Genomic DNA, 23,068 nt, shown 5'->3' on the forward strand with positions numbered 1-23,068 from the left:
TCTTGCTCTGACAGTTTCTTTTTAGGGAATATGAGTTTAGAAAGGCTAAGTGGTTTGCTCAGATTAGTACATAAACTTAAGTGAGCTCATGGTGGCTGTACCAAAGCCTCAGAAATACATAGGATTGTGATCCCCGGAATCTGGGAGTGTTCATGAGAATTTGGGAAAAATTTCTACTTAAAGTGTAGACAGACACTACAAATGGAAAGTTTGGAAGTATTACCAAAGTAATACCAAACAGGTTTATGGACTTCTTCTTTTAATATCTTCTTTACTGATTGACACCCCTGAATAAGGTGTTTTTTTCCAAACTAAAATGGGAGATCCCTTGAGTAAGCTGAATCCCTAAATTGGCCTCAGAACAGAGCTCCCTGCCCAGTTTGAGATTATTAGGGTAGGATCCATCCTAGTTGAACCCCACAAATGTAGAAGCTCTTAAATGTGGGATAGGAGTTGGGAACTTAGAGGTATGAACTGTTTTTTTGTGCTGGATCATAGGAGACCCACACACTTCTGTATTCTAGGTATTTCTGGCTGTGCTAAGTTGCAAAGTAGAAAAAGAGGCAAGTCTTTTGTAAGGAGACCCTTTCCTTTCACAGATTTGGAGATAAATTATTTTTTTAAATTCTGGAATTAGTTATTATGTAGTAAGAAAGGCAGGTATAAAACTGATGTTGAAGAAGTGGTTATACTCTATCGCATTTAATCATTTATTTGCTGACCAGCATCACACAGGCTATTTCAGTAGGGTAATCACTGAACCAAATTTATCACCCATGTTTTATTTTCTCTTTCTTATTTAATGCTATGTGATAATTCTTATAAAGGCAATTAATTATCAAAACCTATATTGCACCTTTGTACATAGGTTAAGGGATTATTTTGCTTGCATCCATACTTGTTTTCCTCGTAGATCTTGTTGTACTCTGTATTGGCAACATTTTTGGGCACAAGCATTGATAGATTTTGGAAGTGATTGTTTTCAAGAGCTCAGGTACATTTTCCCTAGAAATAGGATAATGGCTGCTGAAAACGTGAAGCTTATCTGGAAAGGAACCCAACTTTTGGTTGAAAATTTAATTTTTCTTTTTAAACAGAAGAGGAAGGGTCAGGGGCAGAAGTTCACAGAAAACACTCCAAGTGTGGACCTTGCAAATATAAAGCTGAGTGTGATGAAGATGCAGAAAATGTTGGGTGAGTTGATTGAGGGAAAGGGATGCACTTACTTGGAGGATAATCATCAGCACTATTATGTTGTAGAGAAGTATCTTTTAATCTGGTTCTAGATATTTTATGTGTGCCTTCTATATTTTTTTTTGTTTAATGCAGATCTATTAATTTTTGTCTTATGTTGATGTAATATCATAGCTATTTAAAGTGTATTTTAGAATGAGAATCCATGTATAATCTTTTTAGGTTTACCTCTGCCTTTATTTTTATTGACGATTTTATATAGTTTATCCTAAGTGCTAATTTTATTCCTCAAAGTACTTCTATTCTTAATTCTCCTACCATTATACTTTATACTAGTATCAATAATTTTCTTTTTTTCTTAACTTGGATTTTTATGCAAAAACTTTTCATGTATTTCATTGTAAGAAAAATCCAAAACTGCTTCAAAATTTGAGATATAGTAATTATGTAATGAGTAAAATATTTTTAGCAATCCCATTTGCACAGACTGACATTATGCTGTTTTATTTTCTCATGGTCAGCTTTCAGTAAGGTGGGTTTTGTAGCTGGACAGCATTGTCTGTCCAATTTTCACACGGTATGTGATGGAATAGCAAGAATATTTACATCATTAACACAGTCATGTTTGTTCCTTCGGGTTTATTTATTCCCAGTCTCAACCTTTCATTTCCCTGTAGTGTTTGCTTTTTGCATAGTTGATTCTAAAAGCTTTAATGCTGACTTCAGGACAGTATAGCACAAATGGATCTTCACTTCCCTATACTGCATAATTTTTTTTTTAAAGATTTTATTTATTTATTTCAGAGAGAGAATGAGAGATAGAAAGCACGAGAGGGAAGAGGGTCAGAGGGAGAAGCAGACTCCCTGCTGAGCAGGAAGCCCGATGTGGGACTCGATCCCGGAACTCCAGGATCATGACCTGAGCCAAAGGCAGTCGCTTAACCAACTGAGCCACCCGCATATTTTTTTTTTAAATATTTTATTTATTTATTTGACAGAGACACAGTGAGAGAGGGAACACAAGCAGGGGGAGTGGGAGAGGGAGAAGCAGGCTTCTTGCTGAGCAGGGAGCCCGACATGGGGATCGATCCCAGGACCCTGGGATCATGACCTGAGCCGAAGGCAGACGCTTAACGACTGAGCCACCCAGGTGCCCCATAGTGCATATTTTAAAACACTTGTTTTATAGAGATTTGCACTTTCTTCCTTACGCTTATTTTCACTGTGTGTGTTCTGGTCCCAGGTTTTATTCAGCCCTTAAATACATATTCAGGTCTTTCACTGAACAGTGGTAATATGGTTTAATTAGCATTAATGCCCATAGGGAGCTTTACAAATCAGAATTGCACCATTTTCAGGATTATGGTTCAAAATCAGCTATTTGGGTGGTACATGGTAAAATTAATGTCATAATTTACTTGGTATATATTTTAAAGTTGGTGAGAATTGGCACAAGACAAGTTTAGTAAAAAGTGAATTTAGCAAAACTTCAGTTTGCTCTCTTTCTCCATGTTGATCACTTGGATTGACGTGTGTCCATCCATTTCAGTCAGAGTGATTTGATTGGGAAGTACATGTTTTCCAAAGTAGAGATGGGTCTGCAGAACAGGAAAGAAATGATGAGCGATATGGACTTGCAGAGAGAACAGATAATAGATGTTATGTTCTCTTCTTCTTGCTTTGTGCTAAAGGTATGGCATGATGAAGTACCGGTGTGTGTGTATGCGTGTGTGTGTATTTTTGTAGAGATTTAGTTCTTTTTAGTGTTTTGCCTCAGGACTGTCCTATAAAGGTGTTCAGAGTCAAAATAGTTGTCAGTGATTGATTGGCTTGGTCTGTTGCTCTGTTTTTATTCCTTTCATGGTACCTCTCTCCAGTCCTGTTTTAGACATTTCTCTGCTCTCATTTTTTATCCCTTAATTAAAAGAGATAGAGATCTTTTGCTTAGAAGTAGAACAGATTCCATCTAGTCTCAGAGGCAGCCCCACATATGACATCTGTATGGTAAAATATACATCTTTCTATGAACACCACCTCATGATATAATGTGTACCCTCTGCCCAGTCAGAGTAACTCCCTTGTAGGTACTAAATTCATTTTGTGCATCTATTTGAGAGCTTGCAGCCACCATTTTTGCAGATACAGGCTTTAAGCTTAAGAAGTGGGCACAGACCAGGGAAGAGCTTACCAGTAGAAAGGAGCATGCAGGCTGAGGAGCCAGCCGGGGAGCACATAGACTGGGAAAGGCAGCCAAGTCCAGGCCAGGAAATTGGTGCAATAATGGGAGAAGATTAAGGAAGCATTTGGTACCTTTACCTAAAGGTAAGCGATTAAGCTAAAATGGCTTATCCTACTGTGGAAGGAGATAGAAAGAAATTTTAGGAACATTAATCTTTTAGTGTATAAAACACTTATTACTGATTGTAGTTGAGTTTAACAATTAGCCACACCTCAATGGTTATTGTAATTTTTTTTTTAAACTTTTAAATGGGCCATGGTACCAAGAAGTTATACGGAGGTTATTTAACTCCTTCAGCCCACCTTCTGTGTGCTTTTCATGATTACTTCCAGGTGAATAGTGACGTGTTTGCGTAAGGGTAATTCTGACTCAGCCAACTAGACCTTTTCAGTATGGAAAATTGAGAGATGCCCATAAGTGGCAATAGACACCAAGCCTTGATTTTTATATAAAAACCCATTATTTATTAGGACAATGTTATATAATTTTTTTATTAAAAGATAAAACTATAGTTATTAAATACAGAAGGTCTTAGTTATAAAACAAGTACTCATGTCATGGCTTAATTATTATAAACTCTACCAGAATCAGAAAATTTTAAGGTTGCGTAGGATCTTAAAATTTATCTTCTAGCCTAGTCCTCTCACTTTACAGATGAGAAAATTAAGGATTAAAGTCAGAGGGTTTTATGGGGCAGATTCTCCTAAATTCCAGTAGAGTGTTTTCTCTGATATTAGCCTTTTAGATTCCTAGAAAGAATGCTGTTATCCTTTTCCTACTTCAAGGACTGCTGCTTGATGACTTTTTAAAAAACACTGCCCTGGGTGCCTGGGTGGCTCAGTTGGTTGGGCGACTGCCTTCGGCTCAGGTCATGATCCTGGAGTCCTGGGATCGAGTCCCGCGTCAGGCTCCCTGCTCGGCGGGGAGTCTGCTTCTCCCTCTGACCCTCCCACCTCTCATGCTCTCTCTCTCTCTCATTCTCTCTCTCAAATAAATAAATAAATAAAATCTTAAAAAAAAATAAAAATAAAAAACACTGTCTTCTTCCACCTGGTCCCAGCTGAGATTTCTTTACTTTCCTTATATTCTTCTGGTCACTCTGAGTACTAGCTGCTTTTAAACTCCTTGTTTTTACACCTTAGCTGTCATCTAGAAGGTCACATGCCTATCTATCTGTTATGTATCAGTGACTTTTAGACGTTTTTAACTACAACTCCATGTAAGAAATAGATTTACACTGTGACATAGAATTCACATTTCAAAATTCTATGAAATAATACTTACCTTTATTAAATGTGAGGTACTCTAATACTTTCTGATTTCCTTAAAAAATGCCAGAATTATGACCTATAGTTTGAAAAATATTCCTCGATAATATAACTAATCAATATTATATTTCATGTTATATTTTTAGGTATGGGTATTCATTTTAAAAAATATTTTATTTTTTCTCAGTTTGAAATGTCTTTTCTGTTAGAAGAAATGCTTATACCCTATCTGATTTCCCAAGGGCAGCTGAAATCTTTGTCTTGCTTTAAAGCTCTTTTTCTTGCTACCAGTTTAGAAAAAAAAAAAAAAACACACCCTGGCATTTTGGGGGAGGGAATCAGGGGTATCATGTAACTTAATTCTTTGCTATTAAGAGAAGTGCTAATTTTTTATTTAGCCATTTAAATGGATATTTATTTAAATAGGTTGTCTTAGTGTTACATATTGTATAGTGTATTATATTTTTCAGCTATTGTTACATAAATTGTTTTTTCAGCTCTTTATGGAAGTTCTGTCTGGTGGCAAGAAGTATTATCCTGATTTTACAGGTGAAGCTGGGCTCAGAAGAGGCTGAATGGCTTGCAGTTACCCAGAACACAGGTCTACTGACAAGGGATTTATCCATTGTGTTGTGCACACACATGTGTAATACCCTGGTGTTCTCTTCTCAGTGGTGGTTGTTTTGTCCCTAAGCTTAAGGCTGCATTCTACTTTGTGTTTTGGGTTCTTCAAAAATAATTTTTCTTCTCACATCTCAGGCTCTTAGCTGCTGCTTCTGGGTGCTGTGTCAAGGTGCCTTGACAATGAACCTGAGTGTAGATGACCCCAGCTTTTAAATTTGCTTCTCTTCTTTCCCAGAATAGGAGATAATATACCTGTAGGAACTGTATCTAATGTAAGAATAAATTCTAAATGTAAAATCAGAGTAAATAGGTTCTTCTGAGTGAAGTGTATGAACTTTATTACATGTATTTTCTCTCTTGTCTGCTCAATGCTAATTTATTTATAATTTAAATTAGTTTTAGCTTCTGAAAGGCTTTTTTCCCCCCGTCCTTTCTGAAGCACATTGTGCCTCTCCAGTGATACTCTGGTGTTCACATGGATTAGTGATACCTATCTTCATTGATGCTTACCTTTTGAATTTAAACCTAGAGTTAGGTAGTGAGGTTGCAAGAAATTTGACTCCCACCTAAGTGAGGTTTCAGTATTCCATTGTGACCGTTATGAAGTATAGTGGATGGACTTTCTGCTTAGTCCTTTTTTGGTGGGGGGGGGGTGTTTAACAAAAGTTTATTTCTCATTCCCATAAAGTCTGTCACAGTTCTGTGGAACTCTCCAAAACAGCTACTGTCCATGTAGGGGGCTCAGCATTCCACTTTGAGTTCCTGGCCCCTGTTTCTGTACGGGCTCCTAGGATGGAGGCGGGAAGAGCCCTAGAGTCTTGCACCAACAAATAAAGGCTTCAGCCCAGATCCGTTTAGTCTTAAAACTCGGAAATAGCATCTGCTTTACAGCACGTTATATTTCTTAAACCATATGTTTGTAGCAACCCCTCTTTTTTTAAACAGTATTTCTCATCTGGCCAAAGCTGAAATTATTGCTGCAAAATGTCCATCAGCTGTTTGTCTGGACGGTGGGACCAAATAATCCTAAAACTCCTTCACATCAGTACCCTTTATATTCCTGACCTAAATCTCTGCCCACAAATGGGGGAGGATTTGGTAGAATCATCAGGCATAATGTGTCAATACAGGTGAGTTATAAAAGTCCTCGACTGATTTCTTTTGAACTTCGTGTGTGATGCCCTTTGTGGAAATAGTCTCCTGCTCTTCTGCCTCTTTGATGTCAATCTCTCTGGAGCTGCTCTTTCCTTGAGTGATAGGAGATTTCAGAGTTGCTAAGAGAATCATTGTAGGTATGCAGTGTGACAGACAACACTGATAAACAGTTAATCTACCTGCTTGGACATCTTTGTCAATTGTGGGACCATTTTCTGTTTGACACAGATGGCTGGTCAGTGTCACAATCTGATGAGTCTCTCTCTCAGTAGGTACAATGAAATCTTTTTTCTTGTTTAAGCTGAGAGTGATGCTATACATATATGTCCTCCATTATGTTCTCCTTTCTGGATGCCAGATAGACTTTTTTTTTTTTTAAAGATTTTATTTATTTATTTGACAGAGAGAGACACAGCGAGAGCAGGAACACAGCTGGTGGAGTGGGAGAGGGAGAAGCAGGCTTCCTGCTGAGCAGGGAGCCCGATGCGGGGCTCGATCCCAGGACTCTGGGATCATGACCTGAGCCGAAAGCGGACACCCAACGACTGAGCCACCCAGGCGCCCCCCACATAGACTTTTTAAAAAAAGAACCAAAGAAGTACCTTTCCTACCATTATCTATTCTTTATTTCTTCCTAATCAGAGATGACAATAAGTTTTGTTATTTAGCATTGCCTTTCTCTGGGTATATAGAATATAGACTTTTAAAACTATTTAGGTTTAATAAATTCCTATGATGACCCCTTAGATTATAATGGAAAAATAATTATATGCTCTTCTTTTTCTTGTAACAGGAAACAAGACTATTAAATATTAGTTTATACATAGTATAAGCCGGATGCTAGCAATGATAGGCTCCTTTGTCCAGAAATCCTTCCTGCTACAGTACAGTACCTTCCCACTACTACTACTAAGATGCCACACAGCTGCCAGGAAAGGTTTCCTCCGAGAGGTCTGTTTTTAAAATGGAGAACACCGTATCCCCATGACCTTTTGCAGTTTTCTGAATGCTGTGCTACTTACTCTTTGATAGTTTGCCTCTTATTTCTTCTGCCTGGAGTCCCATCTCTATTTATCTAGATTGTTTAATTCCTACTCTTCCTTCTCGACTTGGATGAAGTGTGACTCAGGTCATAAGTCAGTGCCTCTTCCCAGAAGCCTCCCTGGCTCTCTTCCACAGTCCCCACGAGTTAGGTGACCTTATTCTGTGAGAAACAACCTCTGCGTGGTATTTATGCTGTTGGGATCACTAGCAGATTGTTGGCTCCCTAAGGACAGGGACTTTGTCTTGCTGATTTCTATACTGGATGAATTTGCCATAAGGTTGGGTTGTAGTATCCCTCTGTAGGTCTTTGTGGAACTCATGGCTGTTCACACTAGGGCTTTATTATTCACTTAGAGCTGCACACAGGGTCATTGTATGGATTTACTATACATAAAACAACTGGTATTGTACTGAACTTTTTGCAGGCTTCGTAGGTGTTTGTTGAATTTAAATAAGTTCATATGAATTAGTTTTTTTATGATTTTATTTATTTGAGAAAGAGAGCATGAGAGAGAGAGCATGAGCAGAGGGAGGGCCAGAGGGAGGGCCAGAGGGAAAGGGAGAGAGAGAGAAGCAGTCTCCCCACTGAGCACAGAGCCCAACATGGGGCTCCCTCCCAGAACCCTGAGATCATGACCTGAGCCGAAGGCAGACGCTTAAGTGACTGAGCCACCCAGGCGTCCCCACATAAATTAGTTTAAGCCAGTGTTTTCTTAACTGCTAAATAAACTTACCATATCAAGGGGGAATAACACTTTCTATATAGAGTGAAGAGAAAGGAAGGGAAAGGATAGATTTTTTTTCAATAATAATACTACTTTCAGATGTACATAGTATTTGATTTCAAAGGGCTTTTTGCAAAAGCTTATTTGGGGGCGCCTGGGTGGCTCAGTCGGTTAAGTGACTGCCTTCGGCTCAGGTCATGATCCTGGAGTCCCAGGATCAAGTCCCGCATTGGGCTCCCTGCTCAGCGGGGAGTCTCCTTCTCCCTCTGACCCTCCCCCCTCTCATGTGCTCTCTGTCTCTCATTCTTACTCTCTCAAATAAATAAATAAAAATCTTTAATAAAAAAAAAGCTTATTTGGTTCTTTCACCAGTATTATGAGGTATTATCCCTATTTTAAAGACTTAGAGTTGTGATTTGCAAAAATCATAGAAGTCATTTAATTTATTTATGTATATATGCATTCATGTCTTTGAAATTTGTAGTGTTAGAAACTCAGAAGCTTTAAAAGGCTCCACAGTAAGAAGTCTGTTTCCCACCCCGGTTCCCCAGCCATTCAGGTGTCTTTACTAGAGGCAGTCACTGATGTTTATTTAATCTCCCAGCGATTATTTTATGCATGTACAAGCAAATATGTACACACATTCTCTTTGTTTCCTTTTTTAAAACTAATGGCAGTACACTATGCATATTTTCTGCACTTTCTTAAAACTTTTATTGTAAAATGTACGTTGGCATATCTATGTATGCAATTTAAAGAATACTACATCTGTGTACCTAACACCTAGGGTACAAAATAGAATATTGCCATATTACCAGTGTGGAGCATTAACCCAGCCGTGGAAGAAAAGGACAGTAGTGCCATGATTACATGAAGGTTTACAGAAGAAGATACATCGAATGGTCTCTGAGTCAGAGTCTGGCTTTTAGTTTCCCAGAGAGTTTACAAGATTCCCTTCTTGGGACATCAGTGGGCAAGAGCATGAGTGAGTTCTGGGTAACCTAGGGCTCCTCACAGTGGAGACATCTGGCAGGATTCTAGTCTTGCCATGTATGGATGACTGGCAGGAATGTGGCCAGAGAAGGGCCTGCTCTGTGTTTTCTCCTTATCTCGCCATAGCTGACCTCTAGGTCTCAGGAGTCAATTAAATGAGTGTGCTCAGGGTGAGGCAGTAGGACATGGAGGGGAGAGGGGGACACTTCACCACCATATGGTTAAGATGAGCCAAGTATGGATCAGAGTCTGGAGCAGGCTTACCTGGGCATTCTGTCCCCTGGCTAAAAAGGGCATAGTGGCACTAGGCCTCTTGGTAATCAGTAATCACACCATCAATAGGACTGTGGAGAGTGGAACTATTTCAGTGTGGACTGGTTGCCCTGCACATCTTATACCTAGCTGTCACCCTGGGATCTTCCTTCAGTGTTGTATCTCTTCCAACAACAACCAGTTCTCTACTTCTATACCAACCAGCCGTTCCACAGTTCAGTTCAGTTCCAGCGCTCTCCACTTGGAGTTATAGCACAAATGCCACAGAATGAAGGCACAGACCCACAAGACACCACCTGCAAGTGGGGTTCCCTGTATCTCCTTCCACCATACTACTGATTTGGAGATTTCCACAACCTCCCCTTGGGTTTGATAATTTGCAAATATGACACACAGTGCTATGCTTACTGTTTATTATGAAGGGTGCAAAAGATGAAGAGGTACATAGGGCGAGGGGTCTTGAGTTTCTGTTCTGTCTCCATGGTATCAGGTGCACCAGCATGTGGATGTGTTCACCAACCTGGAATGCTCCTGTTCAAAGTTTGTTATTGTGGTTTCATTATTGGTTAAATTATTGGCCATTGGTGATTGAACTCCATCTCCAATCCCTCTCTCTTTCTCCCCTTCCCAGAGGTCAGGTGGGTTGGTGGGGTGGGGAAGTAGAAGTTCTGACTTTTCCATGGTTGGTTTTCCTGGTGTCAAACTGGTCCCTCCCTTCCTTCCTGCAATGAGCCATTTCCTTAGCATACAAAAGATTCTCCCATCTATCAGACAGTTCCAAGAGTTTTAGGTGCTCAGTGCCAGGAACAGGGGATGAAGACCAAATATATTTTTTGTTATACTGCAAGTATCCTAGAAATTCATTTACCTCTCTTTTATATAGGATAGTTTGCTTCTTGTATTTTTGCCTTTAGTTTCGTGGTTTTACTCTCCCATTTTAGGCTATTTTTCAGTAGCTTCTTGAAAAAGGGTATAAGATGTTAAAAAAAAAAAAAAGCCGAACTCTTTTGAGACTTAATGCTTAAAAGTGTTTGTTTTTTTTTAAGGATTTTATTTTTACATAATCTCTACACCCAACATGGGACTCAAACTTACAACCCCGAGATCAAGAGTCACTCGCTCCACTGGCTGAGCCAGCCAGGCGCCCTGAAAATGTTTTTATCCTACACCCAATACTTGATTTATAACTTGTCAAGTACAATTCTAGGTGGGAAATAATTTTCCCTCAGAACTGTGAAGGCATTGCTCTGTTATCTTCTAGCTTCCAGTATTGCTGTAGAAGCCTGAAGCCATTCTGATTCCTGATCCTTTGTATGTGATCTGTTTTCTCTCTATTGGAGCATATAGAATCTTTTGGTCCCCAGTATAGTGGAATTTCACAATATCACACCCTTTCTTAGAAAGTTACTTATTTCTGATTTAAGAAATTTTCTTCAACCTTTTTTTTTTTTTTTAAGATTTTATTTCTTAGTAATCTCCACAGCCAACGTGGGGCTTGAACCCACAACCCTGAGATCAGGCGTCACGTGCTCTGCTGACTGAGCCAGCCAGGTGCCCCTTCTTCAGTTAGTTCTTTGATGATGACTTCCTTTCCTCTCTTTTCTATTTGTATTTCTGTTATTCGGTTGTTGGACATCCTGGACTAGTCCTTTATTTTTCTTACCTTTTCTCCCATTTTCTATTTTTTAAAAATTTTGCTGTGCCTTCTGAGAGATTTCTTCAACTTTATCTACCAGTCCTTTTTTGAGTTTTTTGTTTCTGCTGTAATTTTCTTTTTTTAAAGATTTATTTATCTGAGAGACAGCAAGAAAGTGTGGGGGGAGGGCAAAGGGGGGAGGGAGGGAGAGACTCTCCAGCAGACTCCTCACTGAATGAGGAGCCCAATGTGGGGCTTGATCCTGTGACTCTGAGGTCATGAACCTCAGCCAAAAATCAAGAGTCAGATACTTAACCGACTGAGCCCCCCAGGTGCCCCTATAATTTTAATTTCTAAGAGCTCATCTTTGTTCTCACAGTGCTCCTTTTTTTTTTTTTTAAATCACATCCTGTTGTTGTTTTATGATTACAGTATCTGTGCCTGTGTGGTACTGGTTGGTGTTCTGTCTGCCGTAAGGATGAGATTTTCTTTTATTCGTTTTTATTTAGTGAGTTATAATCTGTTACTTTTGTTGATTTTTTAAATTTTTTTATTATGTTAATCACCATACATTACATCATTAGTTTTTGATGTGTTGATTTTTTTTTTTTTTTAAAGTTTATGTGGCCTTAGAAAGTGAGTTAGGGAGTGTTCCTTCTATTCCCTGGATGTCTTTGTGAAAGAATAGAGTGATCTATTTATTGAATGATTGGAATGAATGTGTTCATAAATTTTCTTTCTAAAAAACACCTGGTTCTGAAGCTGTCTTTGAAGGCCTTTTTTTTGTTTTCAAACAACCAATTTAATTTCTTTAATGATTAAATACCATTCAGCTTCTATGTCTTTTTTAGTTAAATTCCATAGTTAATATTTTTAAAAAGTTATCATTTTACCTAAGTTTTCAAATTTGCTATCTTAAAGTGGTTTATAATAACCCTTCATCATCTATTCAGCCATAATCCCTGCTGAATCTAGTCCTTTTCATTCCTGATATGTTTTTCTCTCTTTCTGGATTTATCCTCCTTTATAGATTTGGAAGTCTTTTCAAAGGCCCAGCTTTGGCTTTATTGATCTTTGCTGTTGTAACTGTTTTCTGTTTCTGCTGAGATCTATCTGTATATCCATATCTATATCCCCATGTATCTGTAGCCATTCCTCTGTTTTTTCCCTTCTTTTTTGTTTTCATTGGACTTATTTCATTGTTGTTTTTCTAACTTCTTGAATGGATGTCTGGTGATTTAATTTTCGGCCATTTTTTTAAGACTTGAGAAAAAACTTGAAGTGAGGGATTGAACCTGGTGGGTGTCTGAGGGAAGTGTTCCAGGGAGAAGGAAAACCCTGAGTCAGGAGTATCCCTGGTGTGTTTGAGAGAAAAGGAAGGCCAGTTTAGTGAAAAGATTTTTCATGATAAAAATATGGAAGGGGCGCCTGGGTGGCTCAGTCAGTTAAGTGTCTGCCTTCAGCTCAGGTCATGATCTCACGGTCCTGGGATCGAGCCCCGAGTTGGGCTCCCTGCTCGGTGGGGAGCCTGCTTCTCCCTCTCCCTCTGCTCCTCCTCCCCGCTTGTGCTCGCTCGCTCTCTCAAAGAAAGAAAGAAAAAAAATTTTTTTTAAAATATGGAAAATACTTACCTCCTTTCATTTGTCACTTTCCATGCAGAGATCTCTGTTTTACACAACAGCTCTAATGAGTAGAGAGAACACCATCCCAGCCACTTTATGTTTTGTGATCTTAGGCTTTTTCACTTTGTTCATATTCATCTTCCCTTTTTATAATTATTTGTTGTCAGGATTGAATAAGGCAAATGTGAGTATTCCCACACAGTAGGTGCAGAGTAAATGGTTGTTAAATGTTTTGAATTTGGCATATTTACTGAAGTTATTTCTTTCCCCCCTAGTGTACACTCCTATGCTTTGGGCATCCTGCCCTCTGTACCGCTGCCAGTGTGCATAGCTGTCATCCCTGTAATCGGTAATAGCAGCAGGCTCTGGAGTCTGATATTTTCCTCTTCTGCTCATGGTTTCACTAAGCTGGACTTTCCTAGGCATGGTAATTTCATTTTCTTTCCTCATGTGCCATTGAGAACAGTAGCCGTGGTTTGTTCTCACAGCTCTTAGTCTGACAGTGGTACCATCCCACCGAGGAATGCTGACTTTCTCCTACACTTGCTCACAGGTGTGCTCGGTGCGCACTGCCGAATCACTTGTTTCTCCTTGCTGAATTGGTACGGTATCTTGCCTTTGTTGTTGGGCCTTTTCTTGCTCCTGAAATAGCTTTATAATCTTTCATTAGCCACCTTTTCTCTTGTATTGCCATTGCAATTTTGCCCACTTATATCCCATCAAGCTGGGGTCAGCAAGGATTTTCTGTAAAGGTCCAGTTGACAAATATTTTACACTTTGCAGACCAAATGTGGTCTCTGTCACATTCTCTCCCCGGCCCCCCTGCCGAAATGTAAAAGCCATTTCTGACTTTAGTAAATATGAATTGTTAATTTTTTTTCTGGTGCCTTAATTTTTAAATTGTGGAATAGAGTATATATTTAAAAGTGCATGAAAACTTACACACTTGGTTTAATGCACAAAAGTGAAACAGTTTTGTGAATCCTACCTCCCAAGCCAGAAATAGAATATTATCAATACTTCAGAGCTGCCCTCCCATGTTCCCCCTTGAATGTATTTTTCCTCTACCTACCTGATATCCTGCATTTTCTTTGCTTTTTAAAATAGTTTTACCATATATGATGGATCTCTTAACTGGTTTTGAGTTTTGTATAAAATGGAATCATCTCTATATGTACCTTCTATTGCTTAGCAATTATGTTTTTGGGATTCATTCACGTTAATGCACATGGTTCATTCAATATCACTGCTTACTGAATTTAATTTTTGGACTATACCACATCCTTTTACAGTGCATTTTACTATCGATGGACATTTGGATTGTTTCCAGTCTTTTGTTCTCATGAATAATGCTGCTGTGAACATTCTTAACTTAAATCTGAGGCAAATGTATATGAGATTTTTTTAAAGATTTTATTTATTTATTTGACAGAGAGAGAGAGAGAGAGACAGCGAGAGAGGGAACACAAACAGGGGGAGAGGGAGAGGGAGAAGCAGGCTTCCCGCCGAGCAGGGAGCCTGATGCGGGGCTCGATCCCAGGACCCTGAGATCATGACCTGAGCCGAAGGCAGACACTTAATGCCACCCAGGCGCCCCTGTGTATGAGATTTTAAGGGACCTTACCTAATAGTGAAATCGTTGGGCCCTTGCAAGGCTAGCTTTATTAACGTTACCTACATATTTATGCTTTTGTTCTTCATTTGCATATACATTTCAGATTTTCTTTATAAGATCATTGTTCAACTGCCTTTATAATTACCTTTACTGATAGCCAGCAGGTGACAAACTCTTAAGTTTTTACTTCTTCGAAATTACTTTTATTTTACCCTCATTCATGAAAGATATTTCTCTTTATATAGAATTCTCTTTTATCTCAGCACATTGCAGGCATTATTTCACTGTCGGGCTAGAAATAAACAGTTTGGCTTCAGTATTGCTTTTGAAGACACTTGTCTCTCTTATTCTTGCCTTTTTGAAAGTAATCTTTCTCTTCTTTCTGGCTGCTTTTAAAGTATTCTTTTTTGATGTTGCTATTAAATTCCACTGTGGTATCTCTGTGTCTAGATTTCTCTTTAATAATCCTGTTTGGAATGTATTAGGCTTCTTGGATATTTAGATTAGTATCTTTTTTTAGCTTTAGAAAATTTGATGAGGATTGCTGAGAATATTGCCCTTGCCTCATTCCTTTTACTCCTTGAGGTCCAATTAGAGTTTTTCCAGATTCTGTCACTTCTGTCTTCCATGTCTCTTAATCTTGTTTTAGATTAAAAAGTGTACCGCCTCTTTGACTCTGCTGTGGTTTGAGTAATTTCCTTTTATCTGTCTTCCAGTACCCTAACTCACCTTTCATTTATCTGATCTGCTGTTAAATCTGCCTATTGCATTTTTTATTTCTTTTTCTTTTTTTCTTTTTCTTTTTTTGCGAGAGAGAGTGTACATGCCATGGAGGGGAGGGAGCGGCAGAGGGAGAGAGAATCCCAAGCAGGCTCCCCACCCAGTGCAGAGCCCGATGCAGGGCTCCATCTCATGACCTGGAGATCATTACCTGAGCTGAAATCAAGAGTCAAATGCCCAACCAACTGAGCCACCCAGGTGCCCCCAAATTTTTATTTCTAATAATACATTCTTTATTAGAAGTTCTGTTTGGTTCACTTTTTTTTTTCTTTCCTTTTCTTTCTTTCCTTCCTTTTATTTTAAGTTAATTCTACCACTGAGAGTCACATGCTTCATAGGCTGAGCCAGCCAGGTGCCTCTGCTTGCTTCATTTTCAAATCAGCTTGTTCCACTCATGGTGTTTTATTTCCTTATTTGTTGTAGATATATGACTGAGTGTGTGATCTGCTTATTTTTCTCACAAGTGTATCTTGGAAAATGTTTGAGGTCAAGGATAATAAAGTTGGTTTCTCCAAAGGAGATTGCATTTGCTTCTGTCAGTTGCCTATGGCCCCTTCCAGTCCTTGGCTCTTAAAATAAATTCTGGGCTTAAGGTTTTTCAGAACACCCAAGTAGTATTTTAAGTTGTAATTACCCATGTGAGGGCTGGCTTGTGGTTTTTAATTCTCAGGGGAGATGTTTTTCTTCCCTCTCTTCAATGCCATGGCTCAGGGCAGCATTTTTTTTTTCCACTTTAAATAGTCCCTGTGGAATATGGAAACTCATTTCTAGTTTACCCTCATGCTGAGAGTTGTAGCTTTTTGAGCTAACAGCTTTTCCAGGGTCTTCAAACTCCCCATCTTAGGTAGGTCAGTATTGTTTGTCTTCTGTTTCCAGAGGCCTGCAAGGCTATAAAAGTTGATAATTGAATTTACCCAATTTGGTAAACACTTTCAAGGTGAAAATCAGCTTTAACCAACTCAATTGACCTTTCTGTATTCCTGTCTTCATTTAACTTTTGTTCTGAACATTCCTTATTTCTTGTCACCTTATGAATGCATTTGAAAGAATATTTTAAAATACGTTTCCTGTAATTTTTGTTGTTTTCAGTGGGAAGCTTAGCTTAGTTTCTGAGTCTACAGTGTTGCTGGAAGCAGGAGAGTCTCTTTTTTATTTTTATATTCTCATTTAGATTTTACTGTTCTTGGGAGGAGTGACCATCCCTGGGACTCCTTGTGCAGTCTCAGTGTTGGGTGGACACTCAGCGATATAGGTAGATGTGCAGCTAGAAACACTTTGGAGGGCTTTCATTTTACATGTTTTATTTCAAATTATGTTTTTTAGTCTTTCTAGTTATTTGGTGAGGGTCGGTATATTATTTTAACCTCTATTTTACAGATAAGTATATTAAGACTTAGGAAAAGAATCTGGACACAAATCTTAGTAATTAGTTGGGCTGGGATTTAGATTCATGACTTTTGACTCAGTTCTGTGTCCTTTCCACTATGGCATGTTGCTTTTTAATTAACATTGTTGACATTTGGCATCTCTTGATTATTGTATCTAGATATGAAAATTCTGGGGAAACCACTGGATTAATATCTAGATGAAATTATCTCTAAATTCTCACCTGAAAGAAATTGTTAGCTGAATGTTCACTTTGCTTAATCTTTTATCAGTGACTTAGAACGATATTTTGACTTCTGTTAACAGAAAGCAGAAAAGAAGAAAGTGAAATACAGTATTGTGAAATACTTTTGTTGTAAAATATAGGTAATTTTTGTCTTTTCCTACAGGTGTGTATGTAATATAGATTGCAGTGGCTACAGTTTTAATCCTGTGTGTGCTTCTGATGGGAGTTCCTACAACAATCCTTGTTTTGTTCGAGAAGCATCTTGTATAAAGCAAGAACAAATTGATATAAGACATCTTGGTCATTGCACAGGTAAAATCCATTCTACTCATCCAGAGACCTGTCTGTAATATTCTCTGTCTGAAATCTTACTTGTCATTTTGGTAGTGTTCCATATTTGTAAAATGAGAAGTCTTTGATGTTCTATTTGTTTCTTTTATTACTTTACATTTTACAATTTCTTTGTTCTGTTACTAACTTAGATTTTTTTTCCATTTATTTTCATCTTCTCAAGATGCAAACCATGCTTTTTGGTTGATCATGTAGTGACTAAGCTCTTCCTAACATAGACTTGTAGACACATTTATAGTTCTTAAAGGTCTCAAATTTATAGCAATGATTATAGCTATTGAGTGATTAGTCAGCTTATTTTAATTACAGTAAAACTACAAGCATTGCCAAATATTCATCTTTTTTTTCCTAGAGCATAGAAGTTTACTTTGTTTTCTCATCTCTCTGTAGTTTTTGTCCCTACATATTATGTACTGTTAGAGATTTTGGTGTGAGGTTATAGAATGTAAGGAAAAATTATTACCTTCAGTTTAAAATTCTTATTGCTCTTCTTGCTTTTTGTCATAGCTTAGAGCCACGATAGCAACTAAGAATTTGTTTTGGTTTTCCATTTCAACTAGAAATATCCAGTCACTAAAGGTAGAACTTCTCAACCTTCTTTCTTTAGTAATACACATATGGGCTAGGATAATGTATTAGTTCCTAGTAACGTACATCATACAAGAGCCAGACACATTGTCATGGACTTGTGGGTCTTTCCTGCTTACGAGGTCCATCCCTCCTACCTTTTTTGGACTTATTAAAGGGATATGTTTTTATCTAAGCTAAGGGAAAAGTGTTGTAAGTCAGAGTTTGGTACTTTATATTGGTAACAAATTATTTGTGAAATACTGCACAAAGGATTGCAGTATCTCTGGTCTAAGCTACCAGAGAATGCCCAAGAAGCTCATCAGAGGATTTCCATGTGGAGGTCAGATATGGGCGGGAGAGCAAACCATTTGCTGATAGAGACCCCTTGTAGGTAGACATACCACTTAGCCTTGATCTTAAAGAAGTGTATGGTTTGTTTTTCTTTCATAGAGTGGCATTTAGAGCCTAAGTTGAAACAGTAGCTTAGAGAAATAATACCTTTTATGAAGAACTGGTTTATGATTGAATGGTTCTACCTGCAATTTCAAACTTCAAGTTGGTCAAGCTTGAGAATTTTGTTAATTGAAATTCATGCCTATTTAGAATCCTTTGGAGTAGTTGGTCCTTAACTTTTATCTTGGTCCTCTTGATAATACTTCCATTCATACCTAACTATACCTTCCCTTTCCTCCCTCACTATGTAGTGGGAAGCTGAAAGCTTGTGCTTCTAACACCCATTTGTGGTTCGTTTACAGTCTTCGCAGTCCAAATACAATTCACCAGTCTGGGGTCATTTCTATTGCAAGTTTTGTCTGATAACATAGCTGAGATTCCACTTTTATCTTAATCTGATATGTTTCCAGGGAAACAGTGGTAAGAGAGGTAAATCTTGAGACCATTGTCCCTTGGAGAGAGGGCTAATACTTTCCCTTTGGGGTATGTGTTATTTTAGTTTGCACAGGAAAGACTTTCTAAGGAGATGACATTTGACCTGAAGTCTAAATGATACCAGGTTGTTCATCTTGCAGAGTGTGTATATATTTGGGATGCCTTGAGGCCTGAGGTAGAAATGGCACAATAGATCAAGAGAATGGTGAGAAATGAGAGCAAGATAAGTGGATAGAGTTGGGAAGGACCTAGAGCATTTGGAATATTTGGGAGTTTCGTGGTATGACTTAAACATCCTGTGTGTCTTAATTTGAAAACTTTTCTTTTGTAGACACAGATGACACTAGTTTGTTGGGAAAAAAAGATGACGGACTACAGTATCGACCAGATGTGAAAGGTACTGAATCATGATTTTCCAGATTTTGGCCAACTACTGAAATATGGTCACTAGCTGTCCTTAGTAGTTCTATTTCCGTTATAATGATCATTCCAACTTTGCTCTCTGTAGCAATACATTATGGAATATATTATTAGTAATAATATTAAATGAAATAGCTAAGGTGCTCAATTTATAGAGTACTCTCATATATGCTTTTTTTTAATTAAAATTTTTATTGAGATAATTGCAGGTTCACATGTAGTTGTAAGAAATTATACAGAAAGATCCCTCATCTTTGCTTTTTAAATCCTCTTTACTTCTTTAGAATATACTATTAATGCTTGCCTTTTGTGCACCATCTTTGATCCTTGTTCCCTCTGCCTGGAACTTTTCTCTACCTAATATTCATCCTTTCAGTCTTAGCTTAGAAGTCATTTCCTTTTGGGAAGTATTCCTTGACCCTTAAGTCTAGAATTAAGTGCCTCTCTATATACCCTCCTATCCAAACATTTAACCTACTTTAATTATAATTGTTTTTTTTTTACTCATCTGTATTCACCTCTAGGCTCTGAGTTTTGTGAGGACAGGAGACTGTATCTGTCATGTTCACTTTTGCATTCCTAACTCTTGGCAGAATGTTTGGCGCATACTTAGGTGCTCCATACTTGTCAAAAGAATGGATGAAACTCAAAGAAACTGTAGGATTTATTTGTACACAGGCTTATATGTAGTAAAGGTCAGAGCAGCAGGGATTGAATTCCAGGTCTCTTGACCTTAAGTCCAATGCTCTTTGATTTAATTTGATTCTTAACAACTACTCTGAGGCCTAAGGATCAAGGGGAACATTGAGGCTCTAGGACGTTCTATGTAGTGAACTGAAGCAGGTGTGGATCTTGGGACTCCCTAGTTTGAGACTTAAATATAATTGCTCTTTTTTTTTTTTTAAGATTTTATTTATTTATTTGACAGAGAGAGACACAGCGAGAAAGGAAACACAAGCAGGGGGAGTGGGAGAGGGAGAGGCAGGCTTCTCGCAGAGCGGGGAGCCTGATGCGGGGCTCGATCCCAGGACCCTGGGATCATGACCTGAGCCGAAGGCAGACGCTTAACCACTGAGCCACCCAGGCGCCCCTATAATTGCTCTTTCACACATACATCTTCTACCCATTTGTTAAGTTATACTAATGAAGAATTGTTTTTAGAAGTGTGATCTACCTTTTATGCCTAATTTCTAAAAAATACATAAATGAGAATAATAATAGTACCTATCTCATAGTTTTATAAAAATTAAATAATACAGGGGTACCTGGGTGGCTCAGTTGGTTAAGTGTCCGACTCTTGGTTTAGGCTTAGGTCATGATCTCAGTTGTGAGATCGAGCCCTGAGTTGGGCTCCGTGTTCAGTGGGGAGTCTGCTTGAAGATTCCCTCACTCTCCCTTTGCGCCTGCCCCTACTTGCATGCTTATGCCCCCCCCAAATAAATAATTAATCTTTAAAAAAATTAAATAATACATGTCAAGTGCTTAGAACAGTATATCTGACATACTCATAAGTGCTTAATAAATGATAACCGTCATTATCATTGAATAATTTGTTGTTTCTCTCACTGGAATCCTGTCACACCTGAATCATTTATATCCCATGAGCTCCTGAAATATCAGTTTCCTATGTTGATACAAGTGCTGTTTTTAAAATAGAAAATCTCCTGTATTCCCTTAGGAGACATAAGAGATCAGCCCCAGTTTTATTCTGTATACTGTTAGTACATGACCATAATATGAGGGCTGTTTTTCAGTAGGTTGAGACTCATACTTAAGGTAACTTGGGGAATTGTGTGTGCCCCAAGTACTTGTCTGCCTTTGATAAAATTAGAGGGATAATTTAGTGCCTAGGCCACTTTTGAGATACTGAAAATTCTTTACACATAAGAATTGGTCTATAACTCAAATGAAATTATCATAATCAGTAGATCTAATTTATTATGTGCCTACTTTATACTGGTCGTTTTATCAGACACTGTCGGTGGATAGAAAGATATCAAATACATGACATCCATCTTTAAAGAGCCTTTGATATAATAAGAAATGAATATAACCTTCTAACAAAGTAGAAGTTGGCTATTTTATAAATGTGGTTAAAAGTGCAACGGGAATTCAGAAAAGGGGATTACTATGTGGTGGAAGATAGTGAGGATCTGAGGAACTTAATGGAAGAGGTGTCTTGAATGCTATGTTGTCCTAGGAAATTTAAACTCTATTTGTAGGCAGTGGAGAATCATTAATATCTTTGAAAAAGAAAAGGCTGCAAAGTTAACCAGTTGAATGAATGGTACTTGGCAGGAACAATGTGCTTATTATTATATATATTGGACTGGAGGCAGGGAGATCAGTTAGGTAGACTCAAAGGGAATATAGACTCTGGCTTGGATCAGAGGGATAGAGAGTTCAGATGACTTGGGGGTTGGATCCTACTGAAAGAACTAAGGATGTTGGGAGGGGAAATGTGTTTGTGGTAAGGTAAGGGAGAAGTTGATGGTGGAGGTGATTAATTTTGGAATTTGAGTTGCTTGTGGAACTCTCCAGATGACTTTATTTAGCATAAATTTGCAAGTCAGTCTTTGGAGGTGATAGATAACTGAAGTCCTGAGAATGAGTAAGAGATTATAGAGCTGCATTGTTTAGATTCTTGCACACTTGAGATAAGGCTAGCCTGATTGAGAAACAAAACCTTTAATTTCATTTCAGTTAGTTTAAATTTAAATAGCCACATGTGGCCAGTGACTACTATATTGGGCAGCACAGACATAGAACATACTGAGAGTTGCACAAATTTCTGTTAGACCGTACAGGTATTACAAAGGAGAGGAGGCTTAGGATGAAGCAGAAAATGTTCCAGAAAAAACCAAGAAGACTGCAGTGGCACAGAAGCCAAAAGGGAGAGGTCGTATAAAAGTATCAGAGAGTGAGCATTGAATCTGAAGACAAGAGAATCATTGGTAATCTTGGACCAAGGAGTTTTTCTAGAGTTATAAATATGAAATCCAAGTCGTGAAAGAGTTAAGAAATGTTCTAGTAAGGAATAGAGGTCAAAAGGTAACTATTTTGTATCCCCCCCCCATTTGCTTCTATTTTTTGTCCTCACAAGCATTTGTAGGATGCCTTTAGTACATATTTGTGTCCCCAGTACACAACGAAGACTAGGTAGGTAGGCAGGCATCTAGGGGTGGAAGCTACAAAGTGAAAAGCAGGAACACAGCACCAGCAAGAAGCTGGACAAATTGGAAGATAGTGCTCAGTAGGGAAAATTTCTTAAAGTTGAGCTCTTGGAGAGTAGTGCTCATGGAATGGAACATTTGAATGTCCAGCACGGTGGCTGATTTAGTGCTTTTTTGGGCTGTTGGGAAACATGTGGTAAATATTGAAATTACAGTGTTGGAAGCTGTGTTGTAGATGTTGAAGCCATGCAGGGTATGATGGTTGAACATGAGGTATGTGGGAGATGGGTACGTGACATTTAAAAAACTTGATTATAGAAAATTTCACACTTATATAAACAGAATAGTGTAATTAACCCTCATTTATCCAATACCCACCTTCAGCAGTTTTCAGTATTCTGTCATTCTTATTTTGTCTGTATACCTATACCCACTTGGTTATCATTATTCTTATTTTACAGGTGGTTTTTTGAGGTCTAGTTTACATTCAGTGAGATACACGAATGTTAAGGTGTCAGTTTTGAAAAATGATACACCCCATGTATACTACATTTTATCGCAGTCTCTAACATCTCCATCTGCCACAAAGTTCCTTTGTGGCATGTGACATTTCAACGTGGCCGCTTTTATCCAAACGATATTTTCATATAGTCTAAAAATCTAACCGTAATACTTTTTTTTTTAAAGATTTTATTTATTTATTTGGCAGAGAGAGACACAGCGAGAGAGGGAACACAAGCAGGGGGAGTGGGAGAGGAAGAAGCAGGCTCCCCGCGGAGCAGGGAGCCCGATGCGGGGCTCGATCCCAGGACCCTGGGATCATGACCTGAGCCGAAGGCAGACACTTAACGACTGAGCCACCCAGGCGCCCCTAACTGTAATACCT

The 23,068-nt window shown here is 38.4% G+C and overlaps 1 protein-coding gene across 2 annotated transcripts in view; it reads left to right on the forward strand.

Annotated features, from left to right (window-relative positions):
• Positions 1-23,068, forward strand: part of LOC114213589 (myb/SANT-like DNA-binding domain-containing protein 3) — a 123,359-nt gene that overhangs the window by 78,911 nt on the left and 21,380 nt on the right. For both annotated transcript variants that reach the window (XM_088018942.1, XM_028108845.2), the window contains 3 exons: positions 1,098-1,194; positions 16,944-17,092; positions 18,921-18,986. In XM_088018942.1, coding sequence (XP_087875068.1) covers positions 1,098-1,194; positions 16,944-17,092; positions 18,921-18,986 — 312 coding nt within the window. The remainder of the gene's footprint in view (positions 1-1,097; positions 1,195-16,943; positions 17,093-18,920; positions 18,987-23,068) is intronic.

Source organism: Eumetopias jubatus, unplaced genomic scaffold (genome assembly GCF_037043125.1).
Source record: "Eumetopias jubatus isolate StellerSeaLion01/CBP00866 unplaced genomic scaffold, mEumJub1_p1.0 scaffold_15, whole genome shotgun sequence".
In the NCBI taxonomy this organism is placed as follows: Eukaryota; Metazoa; Chordata; class Mammalia; order Carnivora; family Otariidae; genus Eumetopias; species Eumetopias jubatus.